Source organism: Procambarus clarkii, chromosome 77, assembly GCF_040958095.1.
Source record: "Procambarus clarkii isolate CNS0578487 chromosome 77, FALCON_Pclarkii_2.0, whole genome shotgun sequence".
Classification (NCBI taxonomy): domain Eukaryota; kingdom Metazoa; phylum Arthropoda; class Malacostraca; order Decapoda; family Cambaridae; genus Procambarus; species Procambarus clarkii.
The window spans coordinates 17,909,074-17,927,867 of NC_091226.1; the positions used below are offsets into that span (position 1 = coordinate 17,909,074).

The 18,794-nt window shown below is 43.7% G+C and overlaps 1 protein-coding gene across 1 annotated transcript in view; it reads left to right on the plus strand.

Annotated features, from left to right (window-relative positions):
* LOC123747182 (uncharacterized) overlaps positions 1-18,794 on the plus strand; it is a 64,241-nt gene that overhangs the window by 34,451 nt on the left and 10,996 nt on the right. The window contains exon 2 of the mRNA XM_069313957.1: positions 16,498-16,634. Within this exon, the coding sequence (XP_069170058.1) occupies positions 16,627-16,634 (8 nt within the window). The 5' untranslated portion in view covers positions 16,498-16,626. The remainder of the gene's footprint in view (positions 1-16,497; positions 16,635-18,794) is intronic.

An 18,794-nucleotide genomic window follows, 5' to 3' on the forward strand; every position in this document is an offset into this window, starting at 1 on the left:
CCAAAACAAACCCCTATTCTGGGAAAAATTGCTACCACAAGCCGAACAAGTGGCTAGAACTCCCCCTAAAAGAAACGAGCAAACGACCATAACGCCACACGTCGCCACGCCGCTGTCTGGGCAGCTCCCCCCTCCTAGGGAGAGGGAAGGGGAAGACTCAGACCCACATCGCCAGCTATCCACCATCAGTTCTAAGGCTGATGCTAAAGGCTGAGGTTGTGTGCTCTGGCACCGGTGGTTGTTTCAGCACTGTACCTAGTGTGTGGTGTCTGTCTTTTAGGTGGTGCGCGAGCCGGGAGTGATTCTTCAATACTCGGGCTGCATGCGCCTAGGGTTTCCTTCCCTAGGTGCCCTGTAAGTACTGCCCTTGGGGCTTGGGAGTTCCCTTCCACAAGTTCCTTGGGTTCTGGCCCTACTAGGCCGTTTACTGCTTGGTTTTCGGCCGCTCTTTGTGTGCTAGGGTGTTCTGTCTCTTTTTTTCGCCTTGGGGTAGGGGGCAGTTTGCACTGGTAGGGGCGTAGGGTACTGTGCAGCTTGTTTTCACCAATCACAGTGGCCGGCTCTGCCCCCCCTGGGTTCGCTGTCGTCTTGCGGGGTTTTCTTTTTCATTTTGTTTGTCTGCCTGGTGGGGGGTTCCTGCCCCCTGTGTACTGAGTACTCTTCCTTCTTCCGGTGATCCCCCCCTGCTAGGTCCCCGTGAGTGTACACGTTCCGGAGGTTCAGTTCTTAGAAGGTTGCTTGGTAGACTTGGGGGCCGATTAGCAGTACCCTGCCTGGGATTACCTGGGCGTGAGTCCCTGTTGGTAAACGCTCAGGACCCTGGGAATCCCCACGGGGATGCATGGGTCCGATGAATGTGACCCTGGAGTCCCCCCCCTCGCTTTGTGCGAGTTCGAGGGTTGCTCTGTCCCTTTGTCTCAGGGTGACTCACTGTTTTGCCTCCGTCTGCTGCCTGTGGGGTTGGTGGCACCTTCAACCCAGAGCCCTGTGAGTTTTGTTGCTTGTTTGTGGCTTGATTATCCAATCTTATGCTGACTATGCGGGTGCAGGCAGCACGGGCATTGCATGTCAAGTTTCGGTGGTGGCAACACTCTAGGTTGTTTGCTCCCCGGAAGCCCCGAGGCTGCCTCGTTTTGGTTGGTGTGACGGGGCTTGGGGGTGTTGGTTGCTTCGATTTCCTTTCATGCCCCCTTGTTTTTCCCCTGTTGCGGTCTAGTCTGGTCCCCTCCCCCCTTCCTCCCTCCCTGCATCCGGGTCTTCACTGTCTGTGGGATCGGGATGGGGCTTCGATGGTTTTGAGACTCGGCGGTCTCGAGGAATTCCCCTTCCGGGGTAGCGACGGGGACATTCGAGCCTGTTCCTCCAGCCGTGTTGTACTCCCTAGTCTGCCAGTGGGTACTTCCTTAGTACTTTTTGCGGCTGCCCTGTTTTTTTTTTGTGAGGCCAGGATTTTGAAGGAATTGCTCGGCCCTGGGGCCCTGTTGTGTGGGTTCCTGGGGCTGGAGATGGGCTCACTTGGGAGGCTTCAGGCCCCGTTGGACCCCGCCGGGGTTGTTCTACCCTCTGAGCGGAGCTTACGGTTATGATGAGTGGGGTTTTTCCTTCCCCCCCCCTCTCCGTACGAGTTGTTGGGCGTTGTCCCCTTCCCGTGCTCGGTTCCTTGTCCCTTGCATCTGTTAGTTCTCTCCTGTTGGTGGGTGCTCTTTTCCGTTTATTTACCCCCTTTTTTCTTGGGACAGGACTCCCCCATCATGTTTCCTTCTTCTTGGGGTTCTGCATGACTTTTGGTCTGGGGTGCGACTGTGCGTCTATGAGCCTTCGTGATTTGTGCTTGTTTCTCTGTGTTCTCGAAGGTTCGGGAAGGGTTTTCGCTACTTCCTGTGTTATTGGAACGTCTGTCGTCTTTCGGTGTGGCTTCCCTCTGGTCCTTTCTAGGGCTTGTTGGTCCTCTTTTCGGGCTTCTTCTTGGTTTTCGGTCCTGTCTCGATCTTTTGTTATTATATCTTCTCTCTGTGCTGCTTGTTTTCTTTACATTATCCTTGTCCGGGATGCCAGCCCAATTGGGTTGCCGATTAGGTTCCTTGTCATCCTTAAATAAACCGGTTATGTATGTTGCTGCTTTCTACTTTATGGCTCCTGTTCCCATGAGCTGGGCTGTTCCTGCTCCTAAGCGAATCACTCGGGTCACGACCTGTTTGGCTTTTTTTCTTGTACTGTTGTCCTAGTTGGCGCCTTCCCGCCGAGCAGGTTGTGCGGTTCGGACATCGTGTCCTGCACGTGCGCTGTGGGGCTTTTGTTTTGGTCTGGGCGGTGTGCACAAGTGCTGGTGTTTTGCATCCTTTTCTTTCAGGTGCTTCGGCTCTAGCTCTTCTCGATTTTTCAGTCCGTTTCCCGTAGCTACTGGGGTGTTCTGGATTGCAGCTACGGGGAGGATGCCAGGGTTTTCCCTGTGTTATGGGTGCGGGGTGCCTCCTTTGCTTCTACCCTCACCTTCTGCATGTGCAGCTCTGGCCTTCCCCTGGGTGTGATCCCGGAATCTTCTCGGCTACGTTGTGTTGTGATACGTTCGTGCCTACGTTTTGCAGGCGAATTTCTGCGGTCTGGTGTGCGAGGCAGCTCCTCACTGTACCCATCCAGTCCCACTCATTTGCATGTCCTACCCATGCTTGAGTCAGTCCTAGGGCCCCATGTCCACCAGGTTACATGGTGCAATGGTGGTGGTGACTGTTATGAGGTACATGTTACTGTGTCAGGTTGTTATGAGGTAGCATTTTGATGCAGTTTTGTTAGTGAGGATGGGTGTTGGGGTTTGGTTGTGGCATTTTGTTTGGCCCTTGAGTGTTTCCTCCTGGGGCCTTCCTTGTTTGTCTGTGCTGTTTGTTAATATGGTCTTATCTGGGTCACTCATTCCTTGCCTGCCTTGCAGTGCCTGGCTTAGCCCTTCCAGGTACGTTGGATTCTCTGTACTCCCTAGTTGACCTCACCTAGTTGTGCTTGCTGGGATTGAGCTTTGGCTCTTTAGTCCTGCCCCTGTCACTCACCTACCATATATATGGCCTCTGTGCTTACCTTGTTGTGCTTGCCTAGTTGTGCTTGTGGGGGTTGAGCTCTGGGTTTTTGGTCTCTCCTTTCGCCTGTTGTTCGACTTCTGTACAGCTTCTGTACAGCTGTACAGCTTCCTGAGCCTCTTGGGCTCTGTCGTATCTACACTTGACGCTTTGTGTGGGGTCAGCCTCCGCCACATCCCTTCCTCATGCATTCCATTTGTCTCCTACTCTGACACTAGAATCCTTCTTTCTATCATTTTTATTGCTCATTAGGCATCCGTTCCACCTGTGTTCCCTAGTATGTGTGCCCCTTGTGTTCATTGTTCTCTCTTTATGTACCCTCTCATTTCCTCTGAGGGTCTTGCTTGTGGGGTTGTTGTCCCCTCTGGTTCTTCTGTCTCCCAGTGACGTGTGGTTTACTTCCCGTTGTCTCTCATCTTAGCCCATACCCCTCGTTTCAGGTGCTAGTCTGGTGGCGAACCTTGCACTTTTTTCAGTTTGGTCTTGTGTTGGGACATGACCAATGACTGTGTGTTGTTGGCATGCCTTTCGTTCCCGTTTGCTGCCTGCCTTCTTCATTCCTCGGCTTCCTTTTCTCCTGCACATTGTATGTTTTGTTTGTGCCTTTTGGCTCTCCTGTTGCCAGGTTTGGATTTCTGGTTCCTGGCTTTCCCTGCCTGTTGGCATTTTCGGAGTCTCACAGTGTCCCTTCTCTTGAGTCTCAGTCGGGGCTGTGGTCTCCAACCTCCTGGTGAGCTCGCTAGCGTTGGAATGTTTTTCTGTCCGGCAGACGTTCCATCTCCTTCTTTGCTGGCTCGGGTTTCCGGCTCTTCCTGCGTGGTGGTCGCACCTGAGATCTTCCCGCGGCTGTGCCTCTTCCTCGGCTCATTGGTCCATGGCGGGGCTGGTTTGGCTCTGCCTCGAGTCTCTCACCTTCTGTTGGTGATCAGGTGGCTTCATTGATGGTGTCCCACCTTTGTGCTTCTTGGCGGCAGTGTGGGGTTTTGGTGGTCCTTCCTTTTTCCTTCTGTACTATCTTAGATGGCTGTGTTTTGTTGGCGTAGTCTTGTCCTTCTCTTGTTGGGGTTCGGGGCCGTCATTTTGCCGCATACTGTCACCTCGTATCGTGCAGCGATGACGAAGCTGCTTCCGCTTGTGTTCAGTTTTGAGGTTACTTCTGCAGCGTTCCACAAGCTGTCTCGCACTTTGTTTCACCTCTGGCCTGCTCATGTGCCGCCTGAGCTATCCTGGTCTTTGGACAGAGTGCTCTTTTTTCTTTCTTCTCCTTGGTTTATTGAAGCTCCTTCGGTTCCGGTTTGTTTCTCGGAGGTACTTTTTCCTATTGGCATTAGCCTCTGGGGTTCGGGTCGGGTAGCTTCATGCTCTCCTCCCGCGCAGGGGTTTCTGCTCCTTCGATCAGAGCAATCATTTTGTTCATCTGCAGCCATCCCCTTCTTTTCTGGCGATGAATGAGGCTGCTGCTTTCCAGAAGGGTCCTTGGGTTGTTGATGCTTCGTTGGTCAGGCTGGGGGTGCATCATGCCTTGTGTTCAGTTGCATTCGTCTGCAGTTATTTGCACGCCGCGGCTTCTGTGTCCGGGGACGCGCTTTGGGTTGATCCAGTTTCCCCTTCTTCCCTGTTTGCGGGTTCGGGTCTCCTGGGTCGTCCGCAGGGTTATTTCATCCAGCCTGTCTGCGGTCTATCCCCGTGCCCGTGATGTCCGTAAGTTCACTGCCCTTGCTGCAGTTTTTGGCGACATGTCCTAGTCTGCTATTCGGGCGCAGTGCTTTTGGCGGTCGGACAGGGTCCTGGCTGCTTAGAGTTGTGGAGCCGAAGGGGCTCCCCCCAGAAAAGCAGCGTTGAATGTATTGAAACGCCATTTTCTGGATGAGACCCGGAGGCTCCCCGGCATCCCTCCCTCCCTCCCCCCGGTTGGTGGTTTTCGCATTTTTTTTTTTTTGACATCCAGCCTCCGAACTGATGGTGGATAGTCAGCGTGGTGGGTCTGGGGCTCCCCCTTCCCCCTCCCGGGGAGGGGGGAGCTGCGCAGACAGCGGCGTGGCGACGTATGACGTCATGATCGTTTGCTCGTTTCTTTTAGGGGGAGTTCTAGCCACTTGTTCGGCTTGTGGTAGCAATTTTCACCAGAATAGTGGTGTGTTTTGGGACACTTACCTTTCTGGGTGCCTGACCCAGTCGATGGCAGACATAGAATGCTTCCAACCACATGGGGGTTTCTATAGGCCATTGCTCCCCATGCCTCTCTGAGGGGGCCAGGTTCTGGCTCGTGGTCCCCGGTAGGCCCACAGAACTCCATACACATGACTGATGCCAAAGTCTGACATTAGCATATCAGCCTAGTAAGCTCCGGGGAGCCTCCGGGTCTCACCCAGAAAATGGCGTTTTGTTACATTCAACGCTGGTTTTTTGTGTTCTGTTTTATGTGTACAAATTTATTTTAAGTACTTTCTGTTTATTTTCATGTGTAATGATTTTAAAAATTGCAGTCTAAATATTAATTGTTCAAGCAATTTAAATTATAATAAATCTAGATGGAATATGCTTGTTTAATTAATAAACCTTTGTCCTGTCAAGCGAAAGAGATACTAATGTGGGGGTGATAGCAAAGGAGGGAGAGTGAAGGGTTAATCCAAAAATGTTTACAGAGTAGGGACACTGCCATCATCAATAATCATGGATCACAAATATCTGCATTGAAATCATTTCAAACAACTGTCTAGTCCACACACTTCAAGCTCAGCCTCTATTTTTTTTAATTAATTAGCTCATTTGCAAGTGTAATTTAGAAATATATTGCATCAATGAAAACTTTTGTCTAAAATAAAGAATCAAAAGTGTCACAGTCCATCCTCTCCGCACATTCCAGATGGTGAGCATTCTTGGAACTCTGGCGGCTTGTGGGCCAGTTGTGTAAAATGTTTACAATCATTTAACATTTTTAACTTATTTGTTGGGTTTTAACAATAAATTTGGTGTCTAAATGTTTGCAAATTAATTGCCTAGCGAATAGATGCAAAACCAAAAGCGTATTTATAGCAGATTTTGGTCTTCTCCATGCATTGCAGAAGATAACCGTAGTGCAGTCGGTGGGACCCCCACTTGGCATTGCTTAACCCCTACACTGTGTTCAACGAGATATTTTATTTGACGGGTTATGTGGTCACAGAAAATTCTCTTGTAGGTACTGTATATCAAACTATTCCAAATGCCAGCAGGTACAAAGGTCTCCCATTCTGTTCTTCAGGCCACCAGTCACCCTTATAATGCACACAAATTTTTTTATTTATTTTAAAATAGGCTTCTTGACCATGGGAAAGCAAAAGCAAACTTAATATTACATTTACTTACTTAACCACTTAACTGCGCCAACCGAATATTCTCGGTCGGCCGGAAACTGCGCCAACCGAGAAAACTCTGATTTTTCCGTACCCATTCTAAATGTGTGCGAGGTTTGTTGTGTACGAAATGGACTCTTAAGACGTCCAGTGAGAGGCAGCCATCTTGGAAAAAATTCCCAGAATGCCCTAGGGCTGTTGGCTGGGTTAGTACTGAATGAGCGAGCAACCATGGGTGGCTCACGCGCCTCTGACTTTCAAACACCTGTCTGACGTGGTGTTAAAAGATAACGCTCTGTTGGTGAAATTCAAACCTTATTGTTTGAAGAACATAAGGGTCATAATATTGGTGAAGCTAGGCGCAATAAGGACCTAACACAAGGGTCTGATGCAAGTGATACAGCACTTATGAGGACGATACAGCGAGCATATCCAGTTGTAGCTCTGAGCGTCACCCTTGCAATCCTATGCTATCTCCAATTTATTCAGATCATCATAGATGAATTGTTTTCTGCGTTCAGTGATGATGCTTCTGATACAAGTAGCATAGATGAACAGTGTTAGCGGCTTCCATGGTGGTGTTTTCCATAGATATTCTCAAGAATGCCTGAATCTCTTCCCAACTGATGGACACTCTTGAGGCTAGCTGAATCTCTTTCTGACTGACGGACACTCTTGAGGGAAGCTGAATCTCTTCCTGTGTGGGACCATACAAAGCGATCTTTTCAAGACTACCTTACAAATTGATCTTTTCCTATAATCTTTTCAATACTACCTTATGCTTTACAAACCTGGCTACATACAACCTACAGGTACTAAAGCCAAGGGTGTACGTAAGTGCGTTATTTGCAAGCACACAGAATGAAGAAACAGGAAGCGAAAATTTATCTGTACCTGGTGCACTGAGAGCGAAGTCGCGCTGTGTACCATGGACTACTTCGTTGATTATTACTCACTTCCGAAGTACTGAGTGTGTAATACAGTGTGTTACTGTGTAAATAGTGTGTGAAACTGTACATATTGTAATTTTAGTGAATTTTTAACAGGTAATATTGCGACAATAAACATTTATTGTGGACACATTACTGACACATGTATCACAGTTCCATGAAACATTATGAACGTTCTACTGTATACATATTGTAAAGGACATAAATATGAATCATATATGATAAAAAAAAAACTGCATTGGAAATACATAAAACAAATAATTGAATATATATTTGTGGCAACACCCGGTGCTTGAATGGCCCTCGCAACCGTGTCTGGGCGAGTCACGCACGGGCGACCAGGCCCTGATGACCTCACAGCGCACTTTGTCCACGTCCCTACAGCCAAAGTAAGTGGAATTTGGTATTTATTTTTACATAGACATGTTCAGGAAAGGAAATTTATTATTTTACGAAGAAAAAAGAATTTTTTGGGAACACTTTATTTATGTGCACCGGGGAAATTTCTCAATAAACTCCGCGCAGCACGGTGGTTAACCCTCAAACCGCTAGGGGCCCAAATGGAATTCACACCCACAGGTGCAACAACAACAAAAAAAAATCCAAAAAATTCTTTCATCTTATAGAAGTATTCATTTTTGTTCCCTGATCACGGAAAAAATAACAATAAAATCGTAGGTGGCATATTTTAGCCACAATAGGGTAGGGAAGTGTGGCAGAAAAGGGGCGTTGGCAGAGCCTTCGTCAGACGAGGTCTACTCCGCCCGAGCTCTCAGACGGCAGTTGCCACAAATATATTATTACCTAATTATTTCAATGTCCCTGATTGATTTTTTCTTAGTTTTTTTGCAGTACAGTACAACCTCGATTCAACGTACCCCGATTCAACGAATCTCCAGCTAGTTCGCACACTTTTCAGGCCGGATTTACTCACCCGGTTCGACGAACAATGGTTCGCCGAAGTGGGGGATGTTCGGATTTGCTTACGACATCGAGACAGAGTTCACAGACTGGTGGAAAACTTTCACATTCTATCACAGATTACAATCATTAATTCCTTCATATGACAAGTTCGATCACACAAGTGGACCACACAAGTGGACCGCACATGTGGTCCACAAGTGGTCCACAAGCTTATGATGTTGGGACAGAGTTCACAGAGTGGTGGAAAACTGTTTCATTCTATCACAGATTACAATTAATAATTCCTTCATAAGACAAGTTGGATCACACAAGTGGACCACACAACAAGTGAATCATATGAACCAAACACCAGCCAGAATGGTCCACAAGAAGTGACGCATATTAACCAAACACCAGCCAGTCGTCCACACAAGTGAACGACTGAGTTTCAATGATTTTCGTTCACCGATTTGTGGCACACGTATCTGTAAATTAATTTAAAGGCTGAAGCGTGAATAGCTAGCTAATATGTTGAAATCTTCTTATATACATTTTCTGTGATGAAACAAGACGAGTGAGGGTGGACAGATAAGGGTATACTGTACAGTAAATCTCACTTTACAGTGAGGTTTCACTCACTTTCGTCTGTGTTGTCATAGTTCAGTGACCCATGGCTTTGAACGTTTCAAATTAATAAATCATTTCTAAAACTGGTGTTTTAATAACTCTTTATTATCCTAATTAAACTAAACTAAATAAAACCAAAAATATACTGTAATAAGATAGATATCTCCTATTTGAGAAATTATTCACGTTATTGGTAGCACAACAACAGCACGAGTGGACAGGTCTAATCCCTGTCCATACAACACCATGCTTGTTGTGTTCGATTTTGTCACCACAGTTCAGCGATCTACGGCTTCGAAATAATAAAATTAAGAAATCAGTTCCAAAGTAAGTATTTTTATAGCTCTTATTATCGTAATAATGTTGCTAAACTAAATATGTAACCCAAAAATATATAATTTGATGTAAATTGAATATTTGAGAGAAATATATGTTACTGGAAATCGAACACAACACCAGGCAGTGTTTTGTTCGATTTCGTCGCCACAGTTCAGTGACCTACGGCTTCGAAATAATAAAATTAATAAATCGGTTCCAAAATAAGTATTTTTTATAGCTCTTATTATCGTAATAATGTTCCTAAACTAAATATATAACCCAAAAATATATAATTTGATGTAAATCGAATTGTTAAGGGAAATTTATGTTACTGGATCAGGCTTAAACACCAGCCTACTGAAGGGTGTATGTATAGACTTAGTCTGCATTCGTACAGTATGCACCCAGTGCCCTTAGCTTTGTCTGCGATTGACGTACAGTATTTATCAGCCGGTGGAAGAATAATCGTGGAATTGACCATTTTTTTACTACAGCTCTTTGGTTATAAAACAAAATGTCTCAGGGGCTTACTAATAGTGCCTTATTAATGCCAAAAATGAAGCAATATTTTGCAAGAACTAGTAGCAGAAAATCAACCAGCACGAGAACAGCCGTACCCAACACGAGAACAGCCGTACCCCCAGCACGAGAACAGCTGTACCCAGCAGGAGAACAGCCGTACCCAGCATGAGAACAGCCGTACCCAGCAAGAGAACAGCCGTACCCAGCAAGAGAACAGCCGTACCCAGCAAGAGAACAGCCGTACCAAGCACGAGAACAGCCGAACCCAGCACGAGAACAGCCGTACCCAGCACGAGCACAGTTGTACCCAGCACTGGTACAACAGCCATACCCAGCACATGGACAGCAGTACCCAGCACTGGTACAACAGCAGCCAGCACCAGCTCAGAAGCAGCTGAACCCACAGCAGCAGCGAGCACCAGCAAAGCTGATGCAAACATCTAAAAACATCGTGTGTGGCGTGAACAGTTAAAACAAGTGTTAAATTTAAGTGTGTACACAGTGTTAAAATTAAAGTTGCAGTAATTTTAGTGTACAATAGTTTTCATAAACTGTATTGTAGTACTCAACATACAGCAGAACTACTTTTAATCAACACAGTGCTAACGGCATAATGCACTGCAGTACGTATTTAATGTAGAGCATTCACAACTTCACGAAACTTCAAGATGGACATAACTTCAACAATAAGGTAAATTTATGAAATACAGTATTTTTTAGTAGAGAAGTAATATATAGGTAGAGTATGTAATATGATAATGCATTTTTATTGTGTACAAGAAAAAAAAAGACACTGACACAAACGCCTCCTGAAGGTCACCTCTTGCAACGAATCCAACGCTCCAACGAACTGGGGTTGGTCCCATATAGTACGTTGAATCGAGGTTGTACTGTAATATTATTCCATACAGTGAATTGTGGTATATTTATATAATAAAATGTGTGAACCATCGCTGTACTCAAAATTATGGTGTGCATATTAGTGATTCAAATATTATGTTCATAAAACAATAAACAAATAGTTTTGCTGTTGTTACACTATATACACAGGTTATATATATAAGTACTGTATCTGCATGTTTTGTTCACCATAACGAACTACTAAGTTGGTCTTGTGAGTCAAAAAGGAACGAGGAGTGACCGCCAAACACAGCGAGCCACTCCTTCCTTCAACACCACCCCACTTGCCATCATTCTCCTCCCACAATACTGTTTTTGCATTTATTCACTATACACAGACGTTATATATACGTATTTACATGTTTTGTTCACCATAATTGTACATCTAAGCTTGTATGGTGAGTAAAGGCACAAAGACGTAGCTACTCACACAGTCAGCTGGTGGCGGCCGCCCTCAAGGCCAGACGCACTAATATTTCTCCTCCAACAATATTGTTTGTGGTGTTATTATGCTATATAAACACATTATATATAAGTATCTACCTGTTTTATTCACCATATCTGTACAAATAAGCTGGTATGGTGCCCAAAGACCATAGTGGCCATCAGTAAACAACATGCCAAGTCGTGCAGACGACGCTCCTCCCTCACCAAAATGGCGGCTCCTAACCTACTCCTCTCGCTGTTATCTCACACTATACACACGTTATATATAAGTATCTATATTTGTGTTCACTATAGCGAACCACTAAGCTGGTATGGTGAGTGCAGTCAATATAAGGTGGCCACACACAGTCAGAAGACGACGCCATAACCCTGCCTCCACAGCCTTACTCCTCCCTCCATGGAGCACAGCGCTAAATATCACCACAATCCTGCTATTATCAGAATCCTGGTCAGTTTTATCACAGTCAGGGGGCTTCAGTAATACTATCACTGCTAAATAATAGCAGTATCATATATATTATGGCATTTATAGGCGATGCTGTGGTCACAAGTTGAACAGCGGTGCTGTGAGCTCGTGCTGTGTGCGCCAGCCTTGGTGGCTTGCTCAATACTGACGCTCTAACACCCAAGAATGTTGGCCTAGATTTTTTTTCTAGGTGGCATCTAGCAACTATCGGTTGTGGCTGTACTATAGCTGCCCCTATCCCAGGCGGGGCGCTTAAATTATAGCGCTAGACACGAAATCATATATATATGATGTGCACGGTTTCGGTTTTGTCACTGATATCATATATATATATGATTTGCGCGGTTTATGGGTTAAACACCAGTATACTGTACGGTGTACGTATAAACCTAGTCTGCGTTCGTACAGTATGCACCCAGTGCCCTTAGTTTTGTCTGTGATTAACCCTTAAACTGCGCATGGCGTATATATACGCCCTGAGTAACATGTCCCATGGTGCGCAAGGCGTATATATACGCCATAGGGTGCCAGGCCTGATTCAAATGGCCCGCGGCTACACGGGGTTCACAGTAGCTTCCTCAGGGCTCTTGTAAACAGATGCCATTTAAAAAAAAAATCGTGGGCAATATTCTCAGGTGTGAGAGGCACAGTACTGTTGTAGCAACCAAGGCCGGCGCACGCAGCATGAGCAAACAGCATTGCTGTTCAGCTTGTGACCACAGCATCGCCGAAAAATGTCAAAATAAATATATAATTGTTATTATTTAGCGATGACAATATTACAGATGACCCATGACTGTGATATAAATAACCAGGGTTGTGATAATAGCAGGATTGTTGTAATAATTAGCGCTGTGGGAGGAGTGATTCTGAGAGATGGAGGGAGACAGCATCGTTTACTGACTGTGTGGCTACCTTTTATTGTATGCATTCACCATACCAGCTCAGTGGTTCTCTATGGTGAACACAAATGTAGATACTTATATGTAATGTGTGTATTAGTGTAATAACAGCAAAAGGATTATGCTGGGAGGAGCCATATGGGTGACGGAGGTGACGTCGTCTGCACGATTTGTCTAGCTGTTTAGAGGGTGGCCACTATGCTCTTTGGGCGCACTACAAGCTTAGGTGTACAGTTACGGTGCATAAAACATGTAGATACTTATATATAATATGTGTATATAGGGTAATAACACTGCAAAATGTATTGTTGGGGAAGAAAGTTTAGTGCGTGTGACCTTGAATGAGTGAGGGAGCCGCCAGCCACCATCTGTGTATAGCGACGACTCTTAGTGCCTGAACTAACTATATCAGCTTAGCTGTACAGTTGTGGTGAACAAAATATATACATACTTATATATAACGTCTGTATATAGTGTAATAACACCACAAATGGTATTGTTGGGGAAGAAAGTTTAGTGCGTGTGTTGAGGGAGTGGCAGCGAGTGGCTGGCTGGTGTGTGGCGGTAACTCTTCGTTGCTTTTCGACTCTCAATACCAACTTAGTGGTTCGTTATGGTGACCAAAACATGCAGATACTTATATATAACCTGTGTATAGAGTGTAATAGCAGCAAAACTATTTGTTTATTGTTCTATAAACATAATAATTGAATCACTAATATGCACATCATACTTTTGAGTATAGTGATTATTCACCACTTTTATTATATAAATATATTACAATACACACTGTTGAATAATATTACTGCAAAAAAACTAAGAAAAAATCAATGGGAGACATTGAAACAATTAGGTAATAATATCTTTGTCGCAACTCCCATCTGTCAGCGCGGGTGACGCTGACCGGGTCTGACGACCGCTGTGTCAACGCCCACTTTTTGCCAGACTTCCTCGGTCAATTGCGCCCAAAATATGTCACCTACGATTTTTTTGTTATTTTTTCCGTGCTCAGGGGACACAAATTAACATGTTTAGAAGAAGAAAACAATTTTTTGAATTTTTTTTTTTCTTGCGCACAGGGGTGTAAATGTCCCAAGGACCCCTGAGCAGTGTAAGGGTTAACGTACAGTATTTAACCGCAGGTGAAGAATAATTGTGGAATTTACCATTTTTGGATTACAACTGTATTGTTATACAACAAAATGTCTCAGGTGCTTACTAATAGTGCCTTATTAATGCCAAAAATGAAGCAATATTTTGCAAGAACTTGTAGCAGAAAATCAACCAGCACAAGAACAGCTGTACCCAGCACGAGAACAGCCGTACCCACCACGAGATCAGCCGTGCCCAGCACAAGAACAGCCGTACCCAGCATGAGCATAGCTGTACCCAGCACTGGTACAACAGCAGCCAGCACCAGCTCAGAAGCAGCTGAACCCACAGCAATAGCAAGCACCAGCAAAGCTGATGCAAACATCTAAAAACATCGTGTGTGACGTGAGCAGATACAACAAGTGTTAAATTTAAGTGTGTACACAGTGTTAAAATTAAAGTTGCAGTAATTTTAGTGTACAATAGTTTTCATAAACTGTATTGTAGTACTCAACATACAGTAGAACTACCAACAATAAGGTAAATAGCAAATGTAACACAGTATTTTTTAGTAGGGTAATAATATATAGGTACAGTATATAATATGATATTGCATTTTTATTGTGTACAAGAAAAAAAAAAAGACACTGATGCAAACGCCTCCTGAAGGTCACCTCTTGCAACGAATCCAACGCTCCAACGCACTGGGGTTGGTCCCATATAGTACGTTGAATCGCGGTTGTACTGTACTGTAGATGTTCGCTAATCCGGACTATATGGGAAGGATCCCTTGCTGGATGAGCACGTTTTCTGGATTAACTTGCATTTTCACAATGGAAGTCCAAAGGAGAACATTTCCAACAATTTTTATACCGCTAACAACATAATTTAAATTGACACACATAACTATAAAATATTCAACCAGAAACCTTGGCTTACCTTACCGGCTTACAGGGAGCCGACGGCTGAGCGGACAGAACACTGGACGCGTGATCCTGTGGTCCCGGGTTCGATCCCGGGCACCGGCGAGAAACAATGGGCAGAGTTTCTTTCACCCTGATGCCCCTGTTACCTAGCAGTAAATAGGTACCTAGGAGTTAGTCAGCTTTCACGGGCTGCTTCCTGGGGGTGGAGGCCTGGTTGAGGACTGGGCCGCAGGGATACCAAAGCCCTGAAATCACCTCAAGATAACCTCAAAATACCTTGTTGTAGTTCGTCTTCTTGATTGATGCTACACATACTGGAGTTAAGTGATGTAATACAGCTGCAGACACCAGACATTGTTGCACTCACAGAGACAAAACTTGAAGATGTTATTTTAAATGAGGTCATATTCCCAAGGGGCTACTCAATTTGGAGACGGGCCAGAAAAATTAGGAAAGGCGGTGGCGTTGCTGTGCTGGTGAAAGAACACCTAAAGGTGAAGGAAATAATGACTGCCAATCCACAAGAAGTTGACATAATAGCACTAGAGATCTGCCATGAAGATGATAAACTAATGATCAAAAATGCATATAGTCCACCACCAAGCAGCACATGGTCAAAGGAGGAGCTAGATAGTAAATGAGAAGGTCTTATAACAATAATGAGAGAGATTATAGCGAGAGCAGATAACGATAGGTCACGACTGTTGATAGTCGGTGACTTCAGCTTGAAATCCATAGACTGGGAAGCATATGAAGCTTCCTCATAATCCGAAGCTTATTTCCCCATAAGAAATAATGGGAAATGAATTAATCCGTTCCTGACTACCCCAAAAACCTCACTTCAAACTAAATTTTATACCTAATTCATCTAAATAAACCTACAAAACTATGTCCAAGTTATTACTTACCCTTGCTGATGAATGCTGTGGGCGTATGGAAGATGGTGAGGAGGGGGGAGGAGGAGAGGTGTGGTGGATATGGATGACACTATGGATACCACTTCTTTTTCTAAATTTTTCAAACCATCCCCTACTTGCCTTAAAGTCTATCGTATCTGCACTCGTTCCAGGGGTTTTCTTTACAAGGTCTTTGTGCAATACCCTGGCTTTCTCACAAATGATGGCCTATGAAACACTATCACCCGATAACTCCTTGTTGTGTATCCAAATTAATAACAACTTTTCCACTTCTTCAAATATTTGTGGTCTTTGTTTCGTGATTGTTCTTACGCCGTTTGCCACTTTAGCACTCATAATGTCCTTTTTCTTGCAAAGTATAGTGCATATCGTTGACGTTTGTTGTACTGCCTACAAAGTTCAACAACACGTGTACCATTTTCATGTTTCTGAATGATCTCTTGTTTTTCCTCTATTGTCATCCTCACATGTGCTTTCTTGCCTTGATCCTTACCACTGGCTTTCTTGGGACCCATGGTGAGATATATAATAACTTTTATGGTCAAATGACCAAAAATCAAACAAAACACTGAAAATTGGGGTGAAGAATTAACGTGGGATAGTCACTTCGCACGAGGCACTGGTAAACTAAGGGGTGAGGGGCGACGATCACCGTACCACCACACACTTATTCGGCCTGTACGCATATCAACAAACTCGGATCCCGAGGTAACCCTCGCCTTCCGAGGCACATTTTCTGAGGAAATCCTGCTCATATTCCAAAAAACTCATATACAGGGACAATCGTATTCCGAGGTACCACTGTACCTTACTTCCTAAATGTCAACTTATGTCTTGCTATTATTTAACATAAATGATTAATGACCAAACTTATAAAACTGCTGACATTTGCTATGTATAAACTTATAGAAAATTTTATTCCTTCTGTTTATTTAGTTAAAATTACCATTTGCTGTTCTGTTGCAATTTCCACTGTTTCATTCAACATTAATTTACATATTGTCATTCTTTTTATTTTTTCTTCTTCAGTTCAATTTTTGCTTTTGATCTCAATTAGTTTTAAGTCTTAGTTTTTAAGTTTATTTGACTAAATTATATGTATCTGATCAACTTACATGTAATAGGTAATGGGTGTCAGTCGGATGATGTAATCAACATAGTAAATAGTTGCAAGACTGCTCAGAATTGGAAGTCAAGAATCTCTTTGCTTGAGTTTCAACTTGTAATAACAACGTAACATCCTTTAATTAACCATGGAATCGTAAGTACTTATTAATTTTCGTCCCTTTATTTTCTTGCCCAAAAATAGGTTTTGAGTCTACATGAAAATTGCTTTTCGGATTTAATCGGTTGTTTTCCAAGATAAGCTTCCAGTGTTTGTGTTAGAGCTGTATTATGAAGTTAGGCAAGGAGACATTCTGGTGCTGATGCCACAGTGAACTTTTCAAGTGATCTATACTGGGTCAGAAAGGTATATGGGAGAACAGTAAAATACTATCCTTCTCAAGTCTAAATAGAAAGCACAAATCAATTAAACTTGAAGCCCTTATTTATTACAAAGACCTCACAGGCACACTCAGTCTAGCAAGAAGTTAGGCACCTGGAGCCAGATTCACAAAGCAGTTACTCAAGCACTTATGAACCTGTACATCTTTTCTCAATCTTTAGCGGCTTTGTTTACATTTTTTAAACAGTTAATGAGCTCTGAAGCACCAGGAGGCTGTTTATAACAATAACAACAGTTGATTGGCAAGTTTTCATGCTTGTAAACTGTTTTTAATAAATGTAACCAAAGCAATCAAAGATTGAGGAAAGATTTACACGTTCATATGTGCTTGCGTAACTGCTTCGTGAATCTGGCCCTTGGCTGCTACTCTGGGCACTACCGAGTGCCATATGCACAACAGATTCTCTCTAGACTTCCAAATGACTGCTTTTTCTGGTAGGAGCCCCTTGGTATCTCCCTGAATCATCTCACTGAGATGGTCTCCTCATAGGGGCGCAGAGAGTGGGGACTTAATATCTTGAACCTACCGGGAAAGAATCTAGAAAGTCAGCAAAGCTTTACAGAACACTGCAAAGTTCTTAAACTATTAAACAATCAAATGCCAAACAACACTGCAAACTGTTAAGGGAAAAACAAGCGAATCCTCTAACTAGCATAAATCCATTAGTGCTGATAGCTGCCAACAGGCAGTACAGAACCCCAGCCCACAGCTGACTCCAAGGTCAGTCCTGTTGCTGATTCAGTGGTGCGTAGTTGTTCTTCCCCTGGCTGTCAGATGTCTTGGTGAGACTTACAGTGGGTCATTTGCTTGTGTTTTTGTTTCTTGCTTTAATATTTGCTGCACGTACATGTTTTCTTCTGGCCTGGTTGTGTGGGCTTATCATGTTTTGCACTTCAAGCTGCATGAGCTTAGGGTTTCCTTCCCTGGGTGCTCATTTCATGATGCCCCCGTACTGACAGAGTGGCTTTTCTGGTGTGTTTGGGAGTTTGCCCTGAGAGGTCTTGCTACTGGGGGTAAAGAGCCTCACCCTGGGCAGTTCATGGCTAGGGTATATACTGTACATGCTAGTTTATATAACATGCTGTAGTCACCCTTTGTAGCCATATTGTTTATAGGCTGTATTCAGTGTTTATTTATTTATTTATTTATTTATTTATTTATTTATTTATTTATTTTTATATTTATATGCAAGAAGGTACATTGCATTGTGAGAGTACATAACATAGTTGTTCTTACATTCTTGCAAAGCCACTAACCTGTATAGCATTTCGGGCAGAACTTTATTTAACAGATAAAGGTAGTAAGCATCCATCAGTCTCATTCATCAATCTGGCTTTGTGCTCTGGAGAGGTCACTCCAGACCGACAACCAGCGCACAACTCCATAGTCTCCTGAGACTGATGGATTCCTACTACTACCACAGATAAAGGTAAGAGCACTTAAAAGGTACATTGTAGCAGAATTTGATTTCAACATAATAACTACAGTAAAAAATTATAATACAGTAATGATTATACTGGTGACGTTGCATGTTTTAAGTACTAAAATTGGGTGAGTGGATTGCATAAGATACTGTGTGAGTTAGAAACACAAGGTAGGAAACTATGAGGATGTAATTAGGTATGTTTTGGTTTTACTTTTGAATTAGGCATAAGCTGAATTTTTTTTTAATTCATTAGGGAGTGAGTGCCATAGACTGAGTTCTTTTATTTGCATGGAGTGTTTGCACTGATTTAGTCTGACTAGAGATATCGAGGGGATATTTATTTCTAGTGTGTTGCTCTTGGGTTCTATTACACCTTTTTTGTAATTTAAGATTTCACTTAGGTAATTACCTATCAAGGGAAAAGTTTCAGATCTAGATTAGCATTTAGAAAGAACTTTTTTTTTAACATGTAAATAGCACAAGAGAA